Here is a 26,955-nt window from a genome sequence, read left to right as displayed (position 1 = left end):
ATTAGTTTATTTCGGTTGTTGCTGTTTTGTTTTGTTTGTAATACTTGAGTACTAATAAGTGAAAGTCGATAACGTCCGCACTGTACATACAAACTAAGTCACACTTAATTCATCACATATCAATTTTAGTTTGTTTTTTAATTGTACTTTATTTAGTTGCCTTGTGTTAAACATGAAGATTTTGCTATATATAAAAATAAATGTTTCCGATTTACGAACTATGTTTATTAACACTTAACTCCTAGTTAAAAAATAAATAATTATTCTAAAAAATAGTCCGGCAATCCCTCCTAGTCATCACTATGAGTAATTAACGGGTACAGAGCCCGTATTGTCTAACGTTTCTGACGCTCGCGATCGAATCAAATTACAGTTTTTGTTGCGAAATCTGTCATTTGATTGCGATCGCGAGCATCGGTAACGTTAGGCAATACGGCCTCTGGTCTATTGACCACACTCTAATACACTCTGAAGTGTGTGCGTATGACACTACCAATGTATCGTATCGTGATCCTGATGCAAATTGGATATTTTTTCTTTCATTAATTATGGTAAGTATAGAATGGTACAACACCTAAAAATGTTTTATGAAACGTGAGAAATTCAAATTTCCGCCAGCCTGACAAAGGACGTACCTAAGGCGGGGTTGCGCAAACCCGAGTTCTCTTTTAAACTATAGTCAACTGCTAACCCAGGGTTATATAGTGTCAAAATGAATGGAACTGTCAACTATAACCCACATTTAAGAGCAGACTATAATTATTTATTTTGCCTCCCTTGCCACTGTGAAGGCAGAATCACGATACGTACCTACCTATTGATAGTGTAATAAGCATTCACGCCTTGTCGTGCGTATGAGGTAATTCATGGGTTTGTCTTTGGAAAAAAATGTCGGAGAGTTTGTTGCGGCCAAGCGCGAGCGCCCAGACTAGCGTGTGAACTACGAAGACGCCCAGTAAGGAGCCTCCTGAGACCGCGCCCGCCATACCTGGTTCGTTCCAGTTTAATACCGGGTAGATGAATGGCTCGCCAAATCTGGAATGGACATAATATTCATTTTAATACGATGAGTACTACTCAACTGAACATTTATACGCCTTGTTGTAGTTGGAGGAGGAAAGGCCTTGAGCTCAATCTAAATTAAACGTACCTACCTACTATCGTGCAGCTAATATGTAGTAAAGGGCCAGTGTATTTAAAGTTGTAGGTGTGAGAAATCAAGTGACTAAAAATATTAAAATACGCATTCACATATACCAAAGAACAAGTTCCAAACAGCATCTAATACTTAGCTAACTATTTATTTAGTTCGCATTCAGACTCCTGTACTGCTGTACAGTCGAAGAAACTGAATTGCAGGTGGGACCTTTTCATAGTCAATTCGCTTGTTTACTCTTTGGCAGATGTATGGAATGTCAATATGACACCAGCAGCACAAAGGTTCCACCCTGGTACGCGAATCAGTTTCTTTGACTGTACATGATGTCGAAACGAATTATAACGTTCAGGTTTATCTGCTACTATCGACAGCGACTACGGACGGCAATAAAAAAAAAACTTACGAGTAATAAATATCCAACTACGCAAGTCATTTGCTGTTATCAAAGACAATGTCCAATTTTCCAATCGAGTTGTTAAATAAACAGGTTCTTGTAGTAAAAACCAACGCGAACAACATTAATTAAAATGTAATATACCTACAATACAATACAATACCTACAATAACTCTTTATTGCACACCAACACATAGTAAGCAGTACAGACAGAAAACACATAAGCGCGTACACATATGTGCTATATAATAATATGTGTGCTATAACTATTATGTGTGTGTTGAATAATCGTTTTTCATTCATTCATTCATTTCACATACCTACACATAATAGATTTTCTAAGTCAAGCAATAGGCGGCCTAATACTGTAATATTACATCCAAATATGATTTACTAATGACTTATGCCCATACTAACTAAAACGTAGTGGTTATATTCTCTTTGATACTAACGACTGAGTTTAACCCGTGTAAAGCGACGTTGAGCCAGATACAATCTACGTAGACCTATCCATTGGTGCCATTTGGGGCATAGTTGATCCCACTGACGCGACTTTACCAACAGCTGCTGCAGGAGTGCGGGAGACGACCAGCTCGCCCACGCTGATGACTGAGTTGAACTCGTGTACTGCGACGTTGACCCAGATATAATAATAACCTACCCATTGGTGCCGTCTGTGGCATAGTAGATCCCACTGAACGCCACGTACACCGCCGCTACCAGTAACGGCTGATACACGTGCAGCCAGCGCACTGGAGTGCGGGAGACGACCAGCTCGATGCTGATGACTGAGTTGAACCGTGTACTACGACGTTGACCCAGATATAATAATAACTACCATTTGTGCCGTCTGTGGCATAGTAGATCCCACTGAACGCCACGTACACCGCCGCTACCAGTAACGGTTGATACACGTGCAGCCAGCGCACTGGAGTGCGGGAGATGACCAGCTCGCCACGCTGATGACTGAGTTGAACCCGTGTACTACGACGTTGACCCAGATATAATAATAACTACCATTGTGCCGTCTGTGGCATAGTAGATCCCACTGAACGCCACGTACAGCCGCTACCAGTAACGGTTGATACACGTGCAGCCAGCGCACTGGAGTGCGGGAGACGACCAGCTCGCCCACGCTGATGACTGAGTTGAACTCGTGTACTGCGACGTTGACCCAGATATAATAATAACCTACCCATTGGTGCCGTCTGTGGCATAGTAGATCCCACTGAACGCCACGTACACCGCCGCTACCAGTAACGGTTGATACACGTGCAGCCAGCGCACTGGAGTGCGGGAGACGACCAGCTCGATGCTGATGACTGAGTTGAACCCGTGTACTACGACGTTGACCCAGATATAATAATAACTACCCATTGGTGCCGTCTGTGGCATAGTAGATCCCACTGAACGCCACGTACACCGCCGCTACCAGTAACGGTTGATACACGTGCAGCCAGCGCACTGGAGTGCGGGAGATGACCAGCTCGCCCACGCTGATGACTGAGTTGAACCCGTGTACTGCGACGTTGACCCAGATATAATAATAACTACCCATTGGTGCCGTCTGTGGCATAGTAGATCCCACTGAACGCCACGTACACCGCCGCTACCAGTAACGGTTGATACACGTGCAGCCAGCGCACTGGAGTGCGGGAGATGACCAGCTCGCCCACGCTGATGACTGAGTTGAACCCGTGTACTGCGACGTTGACCCAGATATTATAATAACCTACCCATTGGTGCCGTCTGTGGCATAGTAGATCCCACTGAACGCCACGTACACCGCCGCTACCAGTAACGGTTGATACACGTGCAGCCAGCGCACTGGAGTGCGGGAGACGACCAGCTCGATGCTGATGACTGAGTTGAACCCGTGTACTACGACGTTGACCCAGATATAATAATAACCTACCCATTGCTGCCGTCTGTGGCATAGTAGATCCCACTGAACGCCACGTACACCGCCGCTACCAGTAACGGTTGATACACGTGCAGCCAGCGCACTGAAGTGCGGGAGATGACCAGCTCGCCCACGCTGATGACTGAGTTGAACCCGTGTAGTGCGACGTTGACCCAGATATTATAATAACCTACCCATTGGTGCCGTCTGTGGCATAGTAGATCCCACTGAACGCCACGTACACCGCCGCTACCAGTAACGGTTGATACACGTGCAGCCAGCGCACTGGAGTGCGGGAGATGACCAGCTCGCCCACGCTGATGACTGAGTTGAACCCGTGTACTGCGACGTCCAACCAGAAGGCCGCTGTCGTGGCGTAAACCATCGTGTCTGCAAAAGATGAACGATGTAGCCTTTAAGTCCAAATTCATTATTAATTATATCTAATTTCAACACGTCAACGTAGCGTGTAGTAGAATGGAAAGCTGTGGTAGTTTAGTAGAAAACTACTAGCCATAGGTCAAGATGAGAGTCCCAAGTTCGAGCCCGTGCTTTTTGGTAGGTGCATGAAAGCCTTATCATTCGTCTATAAATAATAATATTTATATTACAATAGCTTGTAGGTACCTCTGGTGGTTGCTGTCGATTGTCTTTAGCTCTTTCAGCCAGTAACATGATTAGAATTCAAAGTACCTAGGTACCTAGGTACAGTCAGCAGTAGTGGATGAGTGGTTATGGAGTTCAAAATTATTCTCTTGACAAGGTAATAAGATACTGTAGACATTTCGTAGCAATACGTACTAGCATCGTAGAGTAGTGTCCAATACAGCACTGTGATCGCAATGGCGATGGTTTGTGTCACGTTGAATATTATCCAGAAAAGACCCACGTACCACGGTGTTTTCTCGTCGTCGGCTAAAAGAACAAGTTAAGTAAATGGGTAAATTTTGCAATCGTAATTTGAAACTGACTGATTTTATACCTACCTACATTCAATTAAATTCTGACTCCAACCACCCCCCCCATTCATGATCCACAGTAGCAGTATTTATTTACTTAAGGTATATAAGGGAGGGGAGGGTAGCCTAAAGTAAGTGGCAGTGGTAGTGCTTATAGTCGGGCTGTTCTATAATTTTAGTATGTGTGTAGTATTAGTTCATAGGGCTAGATTTATATACTCCAAGGCATGTGACAGTGACTAATTGACACCTCTTATACATAATATAGGATGCCATCAAATTGAGCGCCAATATTTCAAAATTAGGTAGGTATGTTACTTTGCCTCAAGGCTATTAATTTTTAATATGCATTAAGAAAACTTCTTAGATGATTTTTTGAGCGGCAAAAAATTTGGCCCTCAAATGTATGCAGTAGTAACAGGTAATTTTGTATGTAGTGGGCCAAATTTTGTGCCGCTGAGTATATTAAATACCGTCACTACTTTAAAAAGCTCTTATCTCAAAATAGTATATTTTCTGAGTGAAGTTTATGAACATTTATTTCAAGGGGTGGCATTATTTCAAGTGGTTTTGTTAGTGCATTGATTGAAATCAAGCTCAAGCTACGAGATTTTTTCAAATCATTGACGATATATTAAAATTATATCCAAATATAATTCAAGATTATGTAGTAAAAATATGTATTGTTTGTTATCAATTTCTTGTTTGGCGGGAAAATTGTATTGTAATTGATTTTGTGATAAGACATGACCAATGTGATAAGTAGGTAAATTAAGTTTAGTTCCGTAAGATAATCAAAGAGGTCTATTGTTTAAGTATCTCGGTAATAGGGTGTTTTCAGTTAGGAAGGTGTTGAAGTTTCTCCAAAAAGAGATGCGAAGTTTTTTAATATCATATGCTTAAAATGTCTTCCAAGAGCCTATTATGCCTATACTATCAGCTCTGTAAATATTGTTACCTAATTTTTTAGTATCTCTTATTTGGATTATGACAGACCCTTAATCAAGCTTATTTGGGCTCCACAGAAAACCAGCGTTACTGCACATAATGTGCGGCAACACATGCTGAGTGGAGACCCTTTTTGGTATCCTGTCGTGTCACCAAGTAACATAGTTTTAGTGCTAGTTCTAGTCTTAGTTTTAGGTGGTACTTATGGAGCCAAAATAAACCTTTCTTTCTTTCTTTCTATTTCTCATTGGGATTAGGCCATGGACGTACTACCTAAACGGGACCGAGCACTTGCAGCTCAAAAGCATGACCAACAAGATAGGTAGTACCAGTACCGATGCCCTTTGTCCCTTTCAATAGGGTGACCATACCTAAGATTTTTGCGAAACAAGTTCAATCTTCTGCTTTGTTTATTATAATCATTGAAGTTTTTCATTAGCTATGGAAAATTGGAGGGATGGATTACGAAATAAATAATATACAAGTACTTAGTCCAAGGTTTCAATTTATTCATGTAAAATACTAAGTGCAGCGACTAAAGTTTTCTTTGGGATCTGCAACGGAAAGTCTTTTTTTCTGTGTAGTTAAGCAACGGGTTTATAAAATTGCTTATGCAAGGCAATTATGCCGTCTTTACAATATCAAAAAAATATGAAAAATCGTGCGCCAACTTACGAACAATAATTAACATAACTCAGCTACCGGTAATTATATTATCTTCTAAATTAATTACTCGGCAACTAATATTGTAAGTCAGCTACTAATAATAGTTTAATAATAATAGTACTACAGTAAGGACACATAACACAAAAATCATGGTCAACATAGACGTTAGATTTTAAATAATGGTATTTTATTGGCTGGCAAGATGAAAAAACGAGGCATCGGTTGTAACTATCCCTCTCATCGTGGATTAGCCTCTATGCTAGGCGCTATGGAAAAACATACTTTCTCTCCATGCAATATGGTTCATTTTCGTAACTACGAATTTTCGGAGTACCTACTCGGTCCCGTTTGGGTAGTACGTCCATGGATTAGGCACCCTTGACCTATTGATGTTTCATTGTTGAATATTTTTATCTTTATATCATTATGCATAATAAAAAAATAATAGTTCTAAATTACTGATTGACTCATCATCGCCCAGCTCAAACTCAAACACAACATTTATTGGCATAAAAAACACTATATCACAACAAAAACACAGTAAAAACATAAATAGAAGTAGAGGGAAAAAATTTGAGACGTTGCGCTGTAGTGTGATGCCAAAAGGACTCAGCTCAGCATGTGCTCTTACATTCAGGGGCTGTTTCAACATCCATTGATTAGTGTTAACTGGCGGTTAGTTGTGGTGAAGCCGTTTCTATTTGTTTTGTTCGAATAGACGGAGACGGCATCACGTTTAACCGTCGGTTAACGCTAATCAATGGATGGTGCAACAGCCCCTTAGAAAGTTGAAATCCTGCGTATATAGGTTAGGTACAAGAGATGAGGAGGGATTTTCAGAAATTCCTAGAAAATAGGATTTTCTTCCACATGAGCAAAGCTGCGGGCGCAAGCTAGTGGATTAAAATAAAAGGAAATAAATTTAATTAGGTGGTTCTTTGTTGTGAGTGAATCAATGTTGAAAATATATCATGTTAGCGTGCGTAGTGTTCAGGATACGATAATGTGCGTGTAGCCGTAATAATAGGCGATGCATTCGAATCATTGTCTTCAAGTGACTGTTCTTTGTTTCTCATGCCTTGATATACATCATTTGTTGTGATAAAGAAGTCTATTAAATGTTTTTGCCAACGTAAAGTACCGGCATCAAACATTCCGAACTTTGCTAATCCTAGCTTAAATCCCCCCAATCAAAGGATAAGATACTACAAGGATACTACTAAAGTAATGAGTGTAATGAATGTATCTATCTAATAACCACATTTTCACCACGTGTCTAACAAGGTTTTGCAAAGAAATAAATTAAATCAATGTGCCCTATTCATTCGCCTTTTGCTCCTCATTTTCGAAATGGCTATTTATTTAGGGGATCTCAAAAATGGCGCTAACAATGTCGATGAATTTGCTACGTGGGGATTTGTCGGGGGCAAATAACCGATTCTCCAGTTTTTTCGATTCTAGCATGGTCTTATTTCTGGGAAAACGCGTGCTTTCTAGGTTTGGCCCGTCGGCCACCCAGGTACTAACCAACTAGAGGCTCAGAAACTCGGCCTGCTTAGTTACGTTTACATTTTTTAATCAACAACAAACTTAATAAAATGTGGATTTTGAATTAGACTCTATGTAGGTACGTATAAAACGGAATATCTTTACGGTCAATGCGCCTGTATATATTTTTTTAAGTTTTATTACTCTATCCTGATGCCACTGAAATTAGGTCATTTGGTCATTACATTTTGATATTAAGTACTACCATTCAATATTTCTATTTTTTTGCATCTTTTTTCCGAGAGCAGAGAAGCATTTCATTAGGGGACCTACTTAATTTAATTTCACTTTGTTTTTTTAGTTAGCTTCAAATGTTGCTGGTGATTTTTGATCTACATCTAATTGAAGGTCTGATTATAATAAGTTGGTACAATAATAAAGTGCCGTTAGCAGAAAAGCTGTTATACTTACAGTTAATTTTTGAGTAAAAAGCTAAGTTTGTGATGTTTATTTAAGAGCTAATGTAAATCGCAATTTCAACAAAGAAGAAATAATCAGAAGAAAGGTACATATTCTAAAACATTATAAAAACAAAGCACGTTAGAATAAATTTGTCTTGCTTAGTCCATTGTAGTAATTCTTTGTTTATTCTACTTACCGGGTCTCTTATACGCAATCATTGCCGATACGAAGAAGCCGCTCACCGCCATCGCAGTAACCATCACCAGACCCCAATTAGTAAGGTAGATCAGCCAGAGCGGGCTGAGTCCACTCTGGCCGCTGGTCAGCGACCACACCAGAAACCCCACTGATGCCGCCGCCAGCACTAGCCGGAAAAACAACAGCGGCAGCGGCGACCCCCGACGCTGCCATGCTGACGTGTAAAAATCGCTCAATCTTTCATGCGACAACACCCAAAAATCCGAACAGGATATCTTATGCATTCGCTTAAACATTTCTCACAGTACACTTGCTATTTAGCACTAGAAACTAGGATACTCAGATACCAATCGGTGTTATCGGTCTATTTGGCAACGATCTCACACGGAGAGTGAGGCTCTCGAGAGCGGTAGGGACCTGCTTATCGATGTAAGTATCATTATCGTTTTAATAATCCCAGTTTTATTGCTATAAGTAGATCATAAAAGTATCAAGGAAGACACGTAACGAATTTTCAAGTGGAAACGTCAAATAATAGATAAAGTAATTGATCGTCGACCGCAGGGGTGATTTTTGGATACGAGATGTTAAAATTTATACGTTCTGCGTAATGAATAAAATTACAAATAAACAGTTATGAAAAATAAATTTTTTTCAGGTTAAACAAAAAATAAATCGAATACGTGGATGTACGAATGATGTCTACATTCGTTTAATTTTGAACCTTCCCCGGAATTTTAGGAACAGTTAATTAATAATAACTGTACCTATAATGGTCTAACTTACTTCATTAGATATTTTTCTACTCGGAATAATGTAATTTTGATAACAAACAATATATCTAACTTCTTTATCGATAAATAATAATATTTTTTATTGTCTAGCATTTAGTTCGTTACGCCATCCATGTCGAGTTTTGTGTGAAACATTTGCCATTTGAGAAAATTATTATAAGCGTTTTTGCTAATTATATTTTTTCCTGGTTGTACTTGCAGGGTCATACAAACCATATAACTGTATCAAATTTTTGTAACGTCAATTGGCGTTGATAGATAATAATAAATACTATATAATTTGGATGAAAAGGGGTAAATCTAAAGACTCCATTATCTTTTTGTCGGTTCTTCTACGGATGTACTGATTTCTGTCTCTTTGTCTCTCAAGTGCTCTACACCGTGTTATTTTTGATATCCATTAGCTTTAAGGGGACAATTTACAAAGTCAAAGTCAAAGTCAAAATATCTTTATTCAATTTAGGCTATAACAAGCACTTATGAATGTCAAAAAAAATCTACCACCGGTTCGGAAAAACCTCTGCTGAGAAGAATCCGGCAAGAAACTCAACGAGGTATATATATTTTTTTTTAAACAGATTTACAATATTATTAAATGATATGTATACATCACAAGTATTTAACACAACTTTATTTTTAACACAGTAGGTTCGCTATTTGAAGGGATCGCTAATGCGGATCGGAATTATTTCCAAATATCCCTGTCCATGATATAATCATTAACTTTATAATACGCCTTTGATATTAATGTCTTCTTGACAATAGATCTGAATTTTGTATCCGTTTCATTTGTAATATTTTTTGGAATTTTATTATAAAACGTATGCAATTTCCCAGAAAAGACTTTTTGGTTTTAGCCAGTCTGTAAGATGGAACTTTAAGCTTCCCTGTGTTTCTAGTAGCCTTTGGCTTATCGACGTTAGTGGGAAAATCACATATGTTCTTCCTAACATACATGATTATTTCAAAAACATAAAGCGACGGCAGGGTTAGGATATCTGTTTCCTTAAAAAAAGATCTTAAAGATTCACGCGTCTTCAAATTATAAATTGCTCTAATTGCTCTCTTTTGTAAAAAATTGACTCAATGTCTGCAGCAGATCCCCATAAAATAAGGCCGTACGAAATAATGCTATTAAAGTAAGCAAAATACACCAACCGTGCCGTCACCACATCGGTTAGCTGCCGTATTTTCCAAACTGCAAAAGCAGCAGAGCTCAATCTACCCGCGATTGCTGTGACGTGAGGTCCCCACTGTAGTTTAGAATCGAGCGTTATTCCTAAAAATACTGTTGATTTTACAAATTCAATAGTTTGACCATTTAACTTTATATTAGAAACTGAATTCGAGCTAGATGAATTTATCAACGAGAATTTAATACATTTAGTTTTCTTAGGATTTAGTAACAAATTATTGGCAGCAAACCATGCGGATATCACGGACAGGGTTTCTTTGGGCTCAATGAAGTCGGTATCTTTTCTACTAACCTTGAACAGTAAAGACGTGTCGTCAGCAAACATAACTATACCCGACTTTTGGCTTACCATATAAGTAAGGTCATTTACATAAATAAGATACAGGAATGGGGCAAGAATGGATCCTTGAGGCACTCCCATTTCGACCACAGATCCCTCCGATACCGTTCCGTTAATCGCTACCTTTTGCTTTCTTTGTGTGAGGTAAGATTTAATGAGTTCTAAAGCGAGGCCACGAATGCCATAAAAATTTAACTTACAAATTAAAGTATCATGATCCACACAATCAAAAGCTTTCGAAAGGTCGCAGAATACACCTATAGCGTCATGTGATTCCTCCCAAGCTTGCAATATGAATTTAACTAAACTATGACCCGCGTCTGTAGTAGACCTGCATTTTGTGAATCCGAACTGCTGTGGATGCATGATTTTATGGGTATTAAAATGCGAGATCATTTGCGTCAGCATTATTTTTTCGAATATTTTGCTAAACGCTGATAGGATGGACACAGGACGATAATCAGAGGGATTATCTTTATGACCTGATTTGAAAATAGGAACTACTTTACTATATTTCATCAAATCTGGAAATACGCCTTCATCTATACAGCTATTAAATATAAATGCTAAAGTTGGAGCAACGACATCTAAAATAGAATGTAGAACCTTAACTGAGACGCCCCCACAAGTCTTCCGTTTTTTTTACTTTCAATAATCTAAAAGTCTTAATGATGTCACAGGGAGAGACATGCGTGAATTTAAAATTACTTAAGTTTGGAATAGATACATTTTGTTTTAAGAGCGATTCAGCTAACTTTGGGGAAGACGCGAGACATTTTGTCGTTTCGATGGGGATTTTAGAGAAGTAGGTATTAAACTCGTTAGCTACTTTAACCGCGTCCGTTTCTAATACGTTGTTAATCTTTAACGATATAGAGGACTCCGCGTTCTTACGTCGACCGGTTTCAGTATTTATAATTTTCCAAACTGTTTTAATTTTATCATCAGAGGACTTAATTTTATTAGTTACATGGGCTGCTTTTGCTTTATTACATATAATTTTGAATAATTTTGAATAATCCCTGACATACTGGTGGAAACGTTCATCAGTGGTACAGTTTAAATGAAGTTAATTTCTCCAAGACACTAGTGGCTTAACTCTTACTATTTAAAAGATACCTATCAAGACGTAAGATAATTAATTATTAGCAGCAAAACAGCGTAAAGGTCCTTAATTTATGAAGTTTTTGATAGTCCATAACTAATCCGTGTTTAATTCAAACATATTTAGCAAAAGAAAGTTAAATATGTGTTATATGTGGATTTTTTGATGCCTCTCTTATGTGTCACGTCAATGTCACTTTTTCAAGTTTGTTTATTTTACAATTTAGCAATTAACAATGTCTGCCGAAGTTAAACAGATATCAAAAAGACACGGTGTATAATGAGAGACTTTCATATTCTTTCATTATCTTATCATATTTCTTTATATAATGAGGGCCCTTCCAAATGACGTTTTTATTTTCGCTCGTTTGTATCTGTCGGCGGCCGATCTTAAAATCCGCCAGATCACGAAATTCCTAGGCATATCGTGAAATGCCGCCAATTCATGAATTGGCTAAGGGACATCCGCCATATCGTTCAAAACTCACCGTTTAGCGATTTGCCTACTGACGTTTAGGCCGATCATGAAATTCCTAGGCATATCATGAAGCGCCGCCATTTCATGATTTGGCCAGTTTAGGCAGATCATGAAATTCCTAGGCAGTATCATGAAACGCCGCCATATCGGTTCTGGCACTTCGCCGGCCGCGCGGCGGCACGCTCGCTTCGCTCACTCGGCTTGTGCGTCGTGATCACAATTAATACTAACCACTCCTCGCTTCGCTCGTCGTACCTAAATTTTTCTATATAAATAAATAACAACTAGTGAATACTTTAACAAAATACTAACCTCTAAAATACGGGCAGACGTGCATGGTTTTTTCACATTGTGCACAGAATCCGTTTGATTCACATAAAAAGAACGGAGCTGATGTTCAAAAGCTTCTTTTGCACTTCTATTTTGAATTCAATCACTATTTTCGGTTTAAAGATCATTTTGTTGCGACGCCGACATTTCTCTCGCGCTAAATAAAGACGGCCGGTCAGCTGGTCACGGCCGCCATTGCATACGCAGCGCCACCAGTGGCCAAAAAAGAAACTATTTACGATGTGCCCGGTATAGGGCTAGGAATATCAACGAATGCGTTGCTCTAATCGATCTGCCGTATTATTTCTCAGGCACATCGTGATATGCCTGGCCAACGTTTAGACATATCATGAAATGGCGGCGTTTCACGATATTCCTAGGAATTTCGTGATCTGGCGGATTTTACGATCGGCCGCCGACATATCGATACAAACGCAAGTCGAACACACGATCCTTGCGTTTGTTACGTTTGTACAAGTATCACGTCTGTCTAGGTGTTAAAAAAGAAAAACCGGCCAAGAGCGTGTCGGACACGCCCGCAATAGGTTCCGTAGCCATTACGAAAAAATGAAGTAATATTTTTCTAAGGATTTCGTATTTTGTACGGAATATTCCAAGTTTAGGTATATTTTATAACTAAGGCTATTTACCTACTCTTAAACTACTAATAATTCTCAAGAAAACTTAACCGTTAAGTATAGTTTTCCTTGTGAGTTTGATATACAATACAATACAATACAAAGACTCTTTATTGTACACCAGACATAGTAAGCGACCATCCCTACCATCCTACGAACAAATCTTATAGCGGCTTTATTGCAGAAGCGGCTATTGTTTATTTTTAACAAATTAGAGAAAGTTTTTTTTTTATTCCAATACGATGATTTGTTTATTTGTTTGTCTTGTTTTTTATAATTTATGTCAAAATTATCGTAGTTAATTTCTTTTTTTAGTATTTGTTAAGTATTACTTAAGTTTAAACGTAAATGGGTGCGCTGTTATCATGATCCATCTACCGACTTATGTAGATATAGTCGGAAATATACCTACAGGTCAGTGGTTTGCTATTTAAGGTGTAATTCCACCATAGTTTCTTACAGCACATTTGTTTACGAACATTTTGTGCAGAATACAAACAGTGCACGCACTGAGTTGCGGATCCGTCTCAACCAACGAAGCTGTAATGTAATTTGTATACTCGTACGTGGTTCACCTCGAATGTGTAGGTAACGCGCGTGAGTCCATCATGGTATGGCATGGCATACATGTGCAGCACAGTGCCGCACACTGGTGAAATTGCACCACATCCATATCAATGGTCCATTTCAGTGGTAATAAAGCTATATAGACAGATGTGTGTATTCCCGGCATAAGTGTGTTAAGGTACAGTCAAGTTATTATGGGCAAATCCGCTTATCTGACATACCTAAGTAAGAACCTGCTCTTCGTGCTTGTTTTTTTTTTTTTTTTTTTTTTTTTTTAATTGGTCTACAAACTGGATAGTACATCATTCCTACACAATTTATGCTTCTTAATATTAGCATACCTCTCATGTATATCCTAAAATAGTAGACACAACTTACACAAATGGTAAACAGTTATTTATAAAACTAATTCCAACTTAATACAAAAGAGAAAATAAACTAAAACCAAAACAAGGAACAAGGAAGACAGAATATTTGACAACAATACCTACTTGTGAATTTAATATGTTTACATATGTATAGTACAACATTTACGCTAGATGAACATTTACATTTGCCTTACTCTTACTTTAGCAGAGGCCAACGAACATGAATAAATATCGAGGCTTTCTTTAACTCCATTATATGATGCAATCATTCTATAAAGAGGCGCGTGTCTACCTATATTAGTGCGACAGCAGGGCAAAAAGAACGGTTTTCTGTTGCACAGCCGACTGCCCATTCGCGGTACAACCACTTTAATACGTTCAAGCAGTTCAGAACAGTCGACCAGACCGTGTATGACTTTGTACAGAAACAGGATATCGCTTGATTTTCTTCTATCAAATAGAGATTCCATTTTAAAATGCTTTAGCCTTTCTTCGTATGACGTGAGACTCCTGCACTTATTTTGCGCAAAAGCTAGGTGGTACAGGAAACGTTTTTGTACCCTCTCTATGCGGTCGGAGTGAACCTTGTATCCCGGATTCCAAACTGGAGCACAGTACTCAAGTACACTCCTGACCAAGCAGTTATATACGGGGATAATCACGGAAGGATCATTAAAAGTCCTAATCTGTCTAGCAATAAACCCCGACATTTGAGACGCTTTCCCTACAATTGATTCCACATGACTTCGAAAACTTAGTTTAGCATCAACCAGAACTCCAAGGTCGCGTATACTACTCGCTTCAGTTAGTGGGATCCCATTCAGATGGTAGGTAGCCGTTGTGGAATTTTTCTTTCGCGTGAATTTTATATGGACACATTTACTACCGTTTAGTACCATATCATTCAAAGTACACCAATTTGAAATTCTGTTAATATCGTCCTGAAGTAATTTTATATCAGAATTATTTTCTATGACTTGATATACCTTCAGGTCGTCGGCATACATCTTGAACTTGCAGCGGATGTCTCTTGCGAGGTCATTGATATAAATCAAGAAAAATAGCGGCCCCAAATGTGATCCCTGTGGGACTCCGGATGGGACAACAATGGCTCGAGACTTATAACCGCGAAGTGCCACCAACTGAGTCCGATTTTTAAGGTAAGACTCGCACCACCGCAACAGCGAGCCGTGTATACCCATATGTTCAATTTTACGTATGAGAAAATCATGATTGATCAAATCGAACGCCTTGCTAAAGTCGGTATAGATTGCGTGGACCTCTTTTGAGCTGTCCAATGCCTCGGCCAAATCATTAACGTAACTTGCCAAATTACTAGTGGTCGATCTGCGGGGTAAGAAACCGTGTTGAGATGCATGAAGTTGCTGTTTAACATGCCAATATATCTTTTTTTGGATGATGGACTCGAACACTTTCCCAGGAGCAGGTAAGATCGACACCGGCCTATAATGTGAAACTATTGTGACATCATCTTTCTTGTGTATGGGAGTTACACGTGCTGTTTGCCATCTGGCCGGGAAGACGCCTTGCTTCAGTGACTCTTGATATAAAGTAGTTAGCGGCTTTGCTAAATACTTGGCACACTTCACAAGAACTAACGGCGGTATATCGTCTGTCCCCGCACCCTTACTGAGATCCAACTGCGATAGACTCTTAAAAACTTCCTCTTCTGTTAGCTCACATTTGCTCAATGACCACTGACCACCATGGCTGCTGGAATCAGTGCAGGTGCCAGTTGCCGGCCCTCGAGTGGTTGTCGGTCTCGACTTGTATACCGCCTCGAAATGCTCTGAGAAGAGATCACAGATCTCCTGCCCGCCCACAGCCGTCTTGGACCCAGAAGTCATTCGATTTGGGATCGAATAGCTATTGGATTTGAGTCCATTTATGTACGACCATATGTATTTTGGGTTGGTGCGGAGAGTACTCGAAGCATTCGCTTTAAATGTACGTAAACATTCCTTAAGCATACTATCGCAGCGATTTCGCAGCCGCTCGAAACTCAGTCTGTCCATCGGGTTACCATATTTTTTAAATCTTTTGTGATATTTAGCTTTCTCCCTTAAACATTTTATTAGTGGCAAGCTAAACCAGACTGGGTGCCGATCGCTACGCGGCTTGCACATAGGAGTATGCTTAGTTAAAGCTTCTGATAGTATCGTGTAAAAAATATCAACCATGCAATTAACGCTAGTTGTGTGCCTCCACGTCTCCGGCCAATCAATCTGAGATAGCTCTTCATTCACAAGTTCGAAATTACACCTGGAAAAATTTGGTATCAAATCACGACTTGGCACTAAAGCCCTTATGCTTTTATTTAGGCGAATTACTATTTCCAGTGCTGGGTGGTGCGAATCCAAACCAATAAGGGGGTGACACGATTTAGAAATTATTAGGTTATGAGCCGAGTTCGACATCACCAAGTCCAAGATGCGATTATTGTGATTCGCAATATAATTACTCTGGGTTAAATTATTGAAAAGCATTTCATCCACAAGCATGTTTTCAGATATGCTATTAGCGTTGCTTAAACTGCATGAAGCTAACACAGGGTCAAAGACCCAGGTTATATTTGGTAGGTTAAAATCACCTATTATTAAATTAAACGACTTTGCCGCTACACAATTGCTTATCACATTACTTAATTTTGTGAGTAAGGTATCAAAATAGTTGTGGCATACAGGCGGGGGTATATATACTGCGCAAATGTTAAAGTATTGAGAATTACTGCCTTTACCCATTTTGAAACTCACCCACAAGTCCTCGCAGCTCGATTCCCATTGCCATTTTCTTTCAACTTTGTACTTTTTTAAAATAGCTATGCAAACCCCCCCACCATCTTTCCTCGTGTCATGTGACGAAGTGGTACATCGGTCCCTCCTAAATATATTATATCTATCGTCAAATATCTCATGGTCAAAAACAGAAGCATTCAACCACGTCTCCGACAAAATGATTGCATCATACTCGACACTCAGTACGTTTGATAAAAACTCCTCAGTTTTAGTCCGCAAGCCTCGCACATTTTGGTAATATATTGAGAAAACTTTAGCGATAACAGTATTCTATTAACTCGATGGCAGTGACTTCAGAAACTCCTCGTTACGCACTAAGAGTGCCTTAGTGTTTGCTACTTTCCGCATATAAATGCGTCCATCGCGAACCCACACAAATTCGTACTTTTTTTCCTTGGCCGCAATGCGCGCCGCGGCGTGTAGCTTCTTGTTTGCCGGTGACAGGTGCTCGCTCACGAACACAGGCTGCTTGTCTCCACTGACGCCCAAATGAAGGGTGTTCAGTTTGTCGCTCGCGTTGGCTTTATTGAACTTTCTTACAGCTGCCAGGAATCCGTCACGAAGTTTCGGACTTGCTAATTTTAAAACAATAGACTTTGGCCTGCTGGATTCTTCATTTTGCTTAGGAATTCTGTGAAAATTTATTATTTCGGAATCAGCCAGCTGACTTCCGACCGCTGTGCATAGTTTCTTGATGTAGACGAGAAGGTTTTCGTCCTTCTTTTCGGGGACGCATTGCACCTCGACGTTACAAGCGCGGGACCGCTGCTCGATGTCGGCAAGTTTTGTGTTCATCTCCTTGATTTTTTCACGAAGCTCGAGGTTCTCGACAGTGTCTTTCTCGGCAGCGGCCCACCCCTCAACGCTAACCTGGGATCGCTGCTCCATGTCTGCAAGCCTTTTGCCGATATCCCTGACCTCACCTCGAAGACTGGCGTTCTCTTCCTGAAGCTCTTGAATTAGTATGATTTTATCATTAAAACGCTTGTTCAGTTCGTCGTACTGGGAACATATGAAGTTCACGCTCGCTTTCAATTCTTCCATTGCGCAACTCAGTGTTTTGGTTTCCGCCGTGATTTTATTTTTGACGTCGGTTGCCGTTTTTTCTGTAGCCTCTCTCAATTTTACATTAAAATATTCCTTTAGATCCTCAATTCCCTCGCTGTTAGTGGAAGTTGGCGTTGAGATTGGTGAGATGAATGTATCCTGAGTTCTAACGGGAGTGTTCGAGTTGTCACCGCGTTTCACCACGGCTTTACATTCCGGGCACCTCCAGTTTGACCTTGTCTGCTTGGACTCCTTATTGAAGTTTTCCAAACTAATTCCCAAGCAGGAGTAGTGGTAATTGGCTGCGCATTTCTGGCACGTTTTTGCTTCCACAGCCTTCACCACTTTTTGGCAGGCCTTACACTTCATCTTAATTGGTAAAAATATAGCGCCTGTAGATAGAAAGTGGAGAGTAGGTAACTTTGCAGTTGCAAAGTGTAGGCGTTAAAATTTTATTTGTTCGTCTTGTTGCTATTTTTTTTTTCTGCGTGCAAAATCGGGTAGTTGTAAAACCGACAGCTCCAACTCAGTCTTAATATCTTGAATTATTCCTCCAATTTGCCACAAATCCACTTGTCTTTATTCACAGTTAGCCACCACAATTGAAGTTAACTTCCAACAACTATCAACTGACACCAACTCTCGTAAATAAAATATTACAGATTAAAATAAGCGTTACGACTGTTTACTGTTTGCAAGAATTGCGGTACATTTCTTAACTCTTTGTAACATTATTCCAGGATCGAATGAGTATGAAAATTTACACTGATTGAACGCTAAAAACTCTAAAATCTCCGGGGGTAATTTGGCAAAGGTAAATTTGTAGTTAAACCAATTATTAAAACGAACATTGCAGTATTTAGTAATTATCCATCACAGAGTTTATTAAAAAATACTTCTAATTATTAATATTTACAGTAATTCAAATTACATGGGTCCTTAATATTATTATAATATACAATGAAACAATATATATTACATATTCATTAATAATGCAATCATTACAGTATAAACACAATATACGGAATGATATTTATTAAAGTATCTTTGCTTAATCTCATCGAGGCTTATTATTTTATAAAGTCAAACGTGAGATTGTAAAAATACTTCGCTTTACTCGTAAGGCAGCGTTTCCACTAATAATGTGCGAGGATGTGTTACGAGGAATATGTTTTTCATAAACCATAGATACGCTTTATTTACCTCACCTCGCATAGCACATTTCTGGTGGAAACAGTTGAGCGGAGCGAGAAGAGGTAAACGAAGCGTTTCTATTGGTTCCTGACAAACACATTCCTCGTACATCTCTCACCAGAGAGTTTCCACCAGGAAACCGGGATTAATAGCGTAAAAATGTTTTTTTTTTTATCAGACAATATCACTTACTTACACATTCATAAAACAATATCGGTAAAGGTATAGATGGAGTTCAAAACGTTGGACAGTACATACCGATAGTTAGAATAGGTACTTATAATAATGAAACATTTTGTTGTGCATCAGACAAAATCGAGACCGATACACACTACGCACACGCATCAGTTGTAATATGAAACTGTATAGACAGCCGCAAGCCAGGAATTTGGTCTGGCATCTTTCTATACAGTTTCGTACATAACAACTGGTCTCCGTCATCTATAATCTGGTGTGCGTCGGTCTTAACCATACAGTGCGAGAAAGATCCTAATAAATATGGCAAAAAACGGAACTAACGCGGCGGTCTTGTAAAACTTAACTTTTTACAGAATATAGCTGTTTGTACCTTTTGTTTGAGATTGAAACACTGATAATAAAAGCTAATAATAATAACAATTTAATAATGCAAATAAAATAAAGTGCCCTGTCCTAATGCAAACTTTAGGTACCCTTGTTTATTGAGATCCTAGTCGCACTATATAGTTCTATGGGTAATTTAATTTTGATGTCAGTAACTGGTGCTTTGGTGCTTTATTATTATTACTTATTATTCAAAAAGAAGGACCACGTAAAAAACCGACGGTTTTTGCATGATCCTACTTTTTGAACTTCTCCCGTATAGGTAGATATTGCCTACTATCTAATTAAATCGTAATTTACTCCTTCTAACTACGGCATTTTCTGTGAAAGTATCCACATACTTTCACAGAAAATGCCGTAGTGAGATCGCAATACCTGAAACGGGCAATCATAATGAATGACATTTACTATGAAAACGTTCCCGTTCTAGTCTTTGACTCTATGTCATCAGGTTTGAGCTTCATATATGTATTATTGCGTGTTTAATGAGCTATTTTTGTTCATTTCAGTATAACGAGGATTCGAATCTGGGTGCCATCCAGATTTAAATCTCAATTTCATGATTCCGTCACGATAGAGATTGGATCTCGATGAAAAATCGCGGTACTTCTAGTTGCGAATGTAGGTACTACAATTTAATATTTCTGTGGTTCTGTTGTATTCAAAGAAACGAATTAAGTACCTATAGATATCTAGTGTCTTCTACTTTACAATACAATATAATACAATGACTCTTTATTGCGCACCAGAAATAGTAAACGCTACAGAAAAACAGGTACACAGCGAGAAAACCATTTACCATTTACTTCCACCATTGTTAGTTCATGATTTGTTCGCAATAACCAGTTGGGTTTAAACTTTCTGAAAACTTTGCAGATTTTTTTATATTCTAAGCCTATCTACGAGCATAAAGCATTGATATCCTAAAAAATAAAAACATTACGGTAGTACTTATTACTTATTCTGTCCGTCTAGTTCCTTTTTATGTAGGTACGAGCATGACAGCACTGACTTTCAGCAAAACTTACCGAATACAATTCGTTGCGTTCTGACTTTTATTTTTTAAGATAACAATGATGCCTACAGCTGAAACTGTCCATAGGTGGGTACAATCACAGAAATAGGGTACAATACTTTCCTTTATCTGAGGTGTTCACGTTATGCCACTATTACTTAATAAGTAGGTAGTATTTTTGTATGTTCAAGACGACTTTTGCGAAAATAGGCTCGTAGTCGTCGTCCTTTGAACTGGCATAACATCCGGAGAGAAACTTCACTTGTGGTATACAAGGGTCCAAATGAATTAAGCTCAAGGGTCAGGGTCAGGGTCAAGGTAATGTTTGTGGTTAAGGGTTCGAATGAATTGATTTTAAATCACCCTAACTAATAAACAATTACTTTGATTACTCACGACCTTCTGATAGTTATGTCTGCTTGTATACCACAAGACGAATCAATCTCCAGGCGGATATCATGTTGAAGATGAGCGCTATAGTAATCAAACCATTTTAAACTATCCTAGAGAGCATGTCAGTGTCTGGTGGCGTGTAGGGCAGGTCATGGCTTGTGGTGCGGATGAGCGAGCCCGTCACCTTGTCCCGACACAACGTTAGGCCCCAGAGAGCTGTGTAGACCACCAGCACGCCAGCCGTGCTCGCCGCGACCAGCGCGGTCGTCTGCCCAGGGTTAGCCCAGCTGAGGATCCCGTAGATAAAGGGGTTCCCGTTACTGAAAGCGAGAGTAACACACTGGGTAATAACAAAAGGCATAGCTAATAAGTTGTTTTGAATATTAAAATTAATAATAAAATTTTCAGAGATTATGGCGAATAGGTGGTTTTCGTGTATTTAAGGTAAAACATGCAAAACGTTTAAAAATAAATCGACTAGGTACTTCGAACTTTAGTCAGCATGACTTGTAAAATGACAACGAAAAGTACCCGATAACTGCATTGCTTACTTTGGCTTTTATAATAAAAAGCACATGTATCTCTTTGATTCAATACTTTGCGTCATTTTGCCCCTAAGCGGCCTTTACCTGCCAAAAGGTTCCCAACCGCTGCTCTAAAGCCAATTGGTCAATTGCAGTGGCAGTCAATTGGTGTCACCTGTCTCATAATATTTATAATTACAAGTAGAGTAGAATTACCCATCAGTGCCACCGCTGGCGTAGTATATCCCGGTGAAGGCCGCGTACCAGAGCCCCAGGCCCAGCGGCTGGTAGACGTGGGCGAAGCGCAGCGGGGTCCGCGACGCCAGCAGCTCCGCCAGCACCAGCGCCGAGTTGAACCCGTGCGTGATCATGTCCAGCCAAAACGCGCTGTCCCGCGTCTCATAATTACCTGCATAAAACATATCAGCTTAATAATCCTAGTAAAGAGCGTTGCCGAGGGGGGTGGGGGCAGAAGAGGGCTGCTCAGAGGGCTGTCACCGACACCATGCGAATTAGCTCGTTGAAGTGGCAATAGGTAGGCCATAGAGAACTGATGGCGGAGAATCGAGCGGAGACCGCCGATCGGCATGCGCAGCGTAGGACGTCCACCAACAAGGACGCAATGTCCTTCTTAAATTCGCATGCAAGCCGTTTTCAACCGAGATAACTGGAAGTCTCTTGGAGAAGTTGGAGGCTGGGATTCGTGGTAGCGTTAGGACTGATTAGTTACTTATTGGATCGACAGCTTTACTGGAACGAAAAAGTTGTCGTACGTAGTTAGAAGGTGAAAACGCCGTCAATAAATAAGTATTTATTTTATTGTCAAAGGTTACTTCTTAAAGTATTTTCGCGCGGCTAGACGTTAAGATCCATGTAGGAATTGACGGTGCGGCTGGGAAGGACTCCAAACAGTTACCAGCACAGCACTTAAGAGCCCATGCACACGGCGTGTCACGGCAAAGTCCGAATAAGCCTGCCACAGACCTACCGACTATTCTGTACAGCAAGAACAGATAAATGTATTCGTCTGCGTCTATGAAATACGCCGTGCGTATAGGCCCAAGCATCGCGACTAAACAACAGAGTCATTTTGCTGGCAGACGCAGTTGGTGCCGTTGAGGGTGATCTGCTCATTGTTAAAGCGCTCTGAGTTTCGAGATTAAAAAGCATTATTTACTTGAGTCAAACAGCAGTATCCAATAAAGCAAGGTGATCGTGACAGCTATCGGCACCGAGATGTTGAACAGCAACCAGTACATGCTCACATACCAAGGCGGCACTCCCTCTTCTGTAAATAAAACAAATGACAATAAGTAGTATTCGCGCTCAATAATAAGGTAGTAGGTCACGCTTGGCAATGTTGGCGTAGCGTTCGATAGAGGGGTAGTAGCACCAATTCACAACAGTTAGAAGCCATGCTAAGGCTCAATAAAAATAGAAATTAACTGTCTTGAGAAAATATTGCATGGCGTCGTGAAATGAAAACAGTGAGGTGGTGCAGTACGCGCTCCGGAGTGTCGAAGAGCTAGGTTGGGTTCCCTGCTCCTTACATTTCTTTTCTGTTTTTTTTATTTGTTCTAGTTATAGCATATTTATAAGTAAACATAGAGTCTCAATTCCTAATATCAGTCATTTCATTACTGTTAAGTGCTAGGAATCGTTTTAAAGAATCAATCCCATCTTGACCATTTAATTTAAATAAATATATAATAAATAATATAACCGGATAATTGACAACAATTAACCTGTAAAAGCCATCAGAAACTAACAGCATCAGATCGAAAATACAAAAACCAATCTTAGCATCAGATCGTTTAAAAAAAAAACTAGCTTATAATGTGTCCCACTGCAGGGCAAAAGTCTCCCCTTTCTTATTCCACTTGTCTCTACTCTTGGCCAGCTCTTGCCAATCTGACTGGAATCGGTCCAAGTCGTTCCGCCATTCCTCTTAGATCTGCCTCTGCTCCGGTGCCCGTCGCATGGAATCCAATCGGTGATTACTTTGGCCCATCGATCCGGATCCATGCGGCAGACGTGTCCCGCCCAGTCCCATTTTAATTTGGCGGTCTTCATTCCCCCATCGACAATTTGAGTTCTGGAGCGCAGATCAGTAAAATAAATAAATAAATATCACTGGACAATTCACACCAATTGACCTAGTCCCAAAGGAAGCTTAGCAAAGCTTGTGTTATGGGTACTAAGCAACGGATAAATATAATTATATAGATATGGAGACATACTTAAATAAGTATATATTAAACACCCAAGACCCGAGAACAAACATTCGTATTTTTCATTCAAATATCTGCCCCGACACGGGAATCGAACCCGGGACCTAAAACTTCGTAGTCAGGTTCTCTAACTGCTAGGCCATCTGGTGGTGGTGGTGGTGTTTCTGATTCTATCAAATTTCCGAACACCTAGAATACTCCGCTCCATAGCTCGCTGGTAAATCTTGAGTCTGGACTTCTGAGCCTCAATCAAAGACCAGTATCACTACCATGAGTTTACAGTGACCGTACTCGATAGCGACGGTGTAAATTATTTGTACGGAGAATCGTACAGCGCCTCTACAAATAATTTACGCCGTCGCTATCGTGTACGGTCACTGTAAACTCATGGTAATGGTACAGGTCTGAGCGCCGTAGGATGGGCAGGATACACATATCGACGAGCTTGCGTATCGGGCTTAAAGGAAGTTTGCCCTTCATTAGCCCTTTCATGGACCAGTAGCTTCTCTAGGCATTTTCAATGCGTTTATCAATTTAATTGCCTTGTCTGTTTTCGAAGGAGACTCTGGCCCAAGTAAGTGTATTCGTCGACATCAATATGTATGTGTAATATAATTATTACCTGCCCATCTACCGCTCTACGTTTGACGCTATTCGTCATTAACTGTGTCTTTAACCGGTTCATCGTAAGTTCAACTTCAAGACTTGTCGTGCTCAATTGTTGGAGCATATTTTCCAGTTACATTGCCGATGTAGAGAAGAGAACAATGTCATCAGCAAAACGAAGGTTAGTCAACATTCTGCAACATTTAATTTATTACTCTATTCCCAAATGATACTACTTAAGCAAAACTTATGGGAAATTGGCAACAGACAACATACCTATATCTATAGATGAATACTTATATACTCGTAGTTACGTTATTTTATTAGACATCAAAGACTCGTATTTTTCATACCATTATTTGCTCCGACAGGAGATCGAACCCGGGACCAGTTTTGCACTTAGGTTCTCTTACTACCTACTAGGGTATCCGGTTGTCCCTTATATTATAAGTAATAACCTCTATTATTAGGTCATTGATTCAGGTGTTACTTTGCGGAGATCCATATCAATGAATTACACTAATGGTAATGGTAATTGAGTGTAGTTTAAGCTGGCACACATTTGCTGGCTGAGGTATCAGATATGGCTTTTGGAAGAATCACATTTTTTTGAACAGCATTCGTCCTACTTACATCGGTTTTTAATGTCGCGTTGATCGAGACAACGTTACATCACATACAAACATTGCAGAAATGAGGGCCGTAGGCGCAATGCTTGCTTATGCTCCGTCACACAGTAAGGGTTATGAAAAATGTATGAGCGTGTCGATGGCGTGTACACTGCGAGTACGTGACGTGCGAGGCACGTGGACTGTGGTTGCGAAAGCGCGGACGTTGTTAGCGTGATAAACATACTCTGTGAAAACCTAAGTAGTTCTACGAGAAATTTTAATTGATGTTGTATTTTATACAATGGTATCCAATTATGTCACAAAAAATGATTCACAAAACGTCAGACAATCCTTTATTATCTACTTAATAATTCAAAATTGAAAAATCCTTCATTTAAATCGTTCATTTCGTAAAATCAAAAAGTGGATTATAACGGATATAAATAAAGACAAAATGGGGGAATGCCTTTGACCATTAGCGGGACACTACTCCAGGCTAATTTAATATAATTTATATTAAAGGGTTGCCAAATATTTTTTTGTGAAAAGAAAGTAAATCAATAAAAAAATAATAATAATAATACAATTCACATAATCATTATGCATTTTATTGAGATTTTTTTTGTCATACGAGTAGGTAAGTAAGATTAACTTCAGAAAAACCCAGAAAAAGTATTACTTAAAAGTAATTCCTTGAAGCTTTCCGAGGAAAAACATTGGGGAAACCTAAAAATGTGACGCCATAGTTTATCACGACGGCGTCATATATGAAGCAGCAGTTAACCTTGGTTCATTCACCAAATCTGCAATAAAACAATATGGGTCCATTTGGAAAAAAAATACGCATAACTGCCAGTGGTCTGTTTTTATGGCTGTGGGCCAAAAAGAAAAAGAGAGTGAAGCTGCTGTGTCGGCGAACTCGGACAAGGTCGTCTAGTGAAGCCTGTCGGGCCGCGGCAGCTGTCGTAACAGTTAGATAACTTGTTCGTTAGTAAACATCGCGAAATTGCTAATCCCATGTTATCAAATTAAATCATGACATGACCGAAAATGCTAATGGGCTATTTTCCTAGAAAATCAAATTAGCCCGTCGTCAGTTATAAATAATAATATAGGACACGTATTTTTCTTTTGTCAATTAAACAATAAATGATGAAGATAAATAATAGCCAGTTATTAAAGTTACACGTGATGTCACGCCGTGCGAAAGTGTCGCATTTGATTTCTGACTCACCGTAGAACATAATGATTTTCCTTGACAGGCAAAGCGAGGTTAGTATGAAAATTTTTGTGAAAGGGTTTACAGTATCGATTAACCACGATTCAATTGATTCGATAGCAATTTAGTCGTATAAATTCGATTTTAATAATTATTTTATCGGGTCTATAATTTAATTAGTGATCCCTCCTAGGATTTGTCAATTATGGATGCAAATAGTTTATACTCTTTCTAATGGATAGACAAAACCGGCCAAGAGCATGTTGGACCACGACAGTGTAGAGTGCCGTAACATACGGAAAATATTTATTAGGGACGTTTTGATTGACTATTACTTGTTCGTTAACTTGTAAACCTGATAAGCCGTCAATTCATTATTAACTATCATAATTTTAATTATATAACTTACTTTCGATTTGGGGGACATTAAGCTCTATCAAAAATTAACATATCAAAGCCATTGCAAACGGATGCTTAAATCGAAAAATGGTCGTACAAAACATCCTCACTTTACGTTTATGGGATGTACAGTCAAGTGCAAAAATAAGTATCTATTCGAACCACTCAAAAATATGTTACTACGGCTTTATTACGTCGGAACAAGAGTCTGTGGTACATATTTTTGAAACTTTGAATAAGTTCATATTTTTACACTTGACTGTACGTAACCTCAATTTTTTTTATCAATATTTTATTTATACTATTTTATCGGCGTAGTTAACATAT

The 26,955-nt window shown here is 39.3% G+C and overlaps 3 protein-coding genes across 5 annotated transcripts in view; all 3 read right to left on the bottom strand.

Moving 5' to 3' along the window:
* The window catches only part of ckn (CRK like proto-oncogene, adaptor protein), a 364,715-nt gene that overhangs the window by 239,408 nt on the left and 98,352 nt on the right, over positions 1 to 26,955 (bottom strand). The window lies entirely within an intron of this gene.
* Positions 8 to 8,558, bottom strand: LOC141428505 (uncharacterized). The gene is made up of 9 exons (XM_074088497.1): positions 8,176 to 8,558; positions 4,258 to 4,371; positions 3,651 to 3,846; positions 3,503 to 3,591; positions 3,142 to 3,255; positions 2,961 to 3,074; positions 2,749 to 2,893; positions 2,215 to 2,358; positions 8 to 1,035 (listed from the first exon to the last, which is right to left on the bottom strand). Exons 1-9 carry the CDS (start codon positions 8,471 to 8,473, stop codon positions 837 to 839), a joined length of 1,413 nt encoding a protein of 470 aa, XP_073944598.1. The 5' UTR covers positions 8,474 to 8,558; the 3' UTR covers positions 8 to 836.
* Positions 18,726 to 25,283, bottom strand: LOC141429189 (protein rolling stone-like). The gene is made up of 4 exons (XM_074089447.1): positions 25,033 to 25,283; positions 22,740 to 22,850; positions 21,779 to 21,971; positions 18,726 to 21,358 (listed from the first exon to the last, which is right to left on the bottom strand). Exons 2-4 carry the CDS (start codon positions 22,819 to 22,821, stop codon positions 21,139 to 21,141), a joined length of 495 nt encoding a protein of 164 aa, XP_073945548.1. The 5' UTR covers positions 22,822 to 22,850; positions 25,033 to 25,283; the 3' UTR covers positions 18,726 to 21,138.

The sequence above is a fragment of the Choristoneura fumiferana genome, chromosome 6, assembly GCF_025370935.1.
Source record: "Choristoneura fumiferana chromosome 6, NRCan_CFum_1, whole genome shotgun sequence".
Lineage (NCBI taxonomy): Eukaryota > Metazoa > Arthropoda > Insecta > Lepidoptera > Tortricidae > Choristoneura > Choristoneura fumiferana.
The sequence above is the reverse complement of the archived record's forward strand: the minus strand, read 5'-3'. Positions and strand labels throughout refer to the sequence as shown.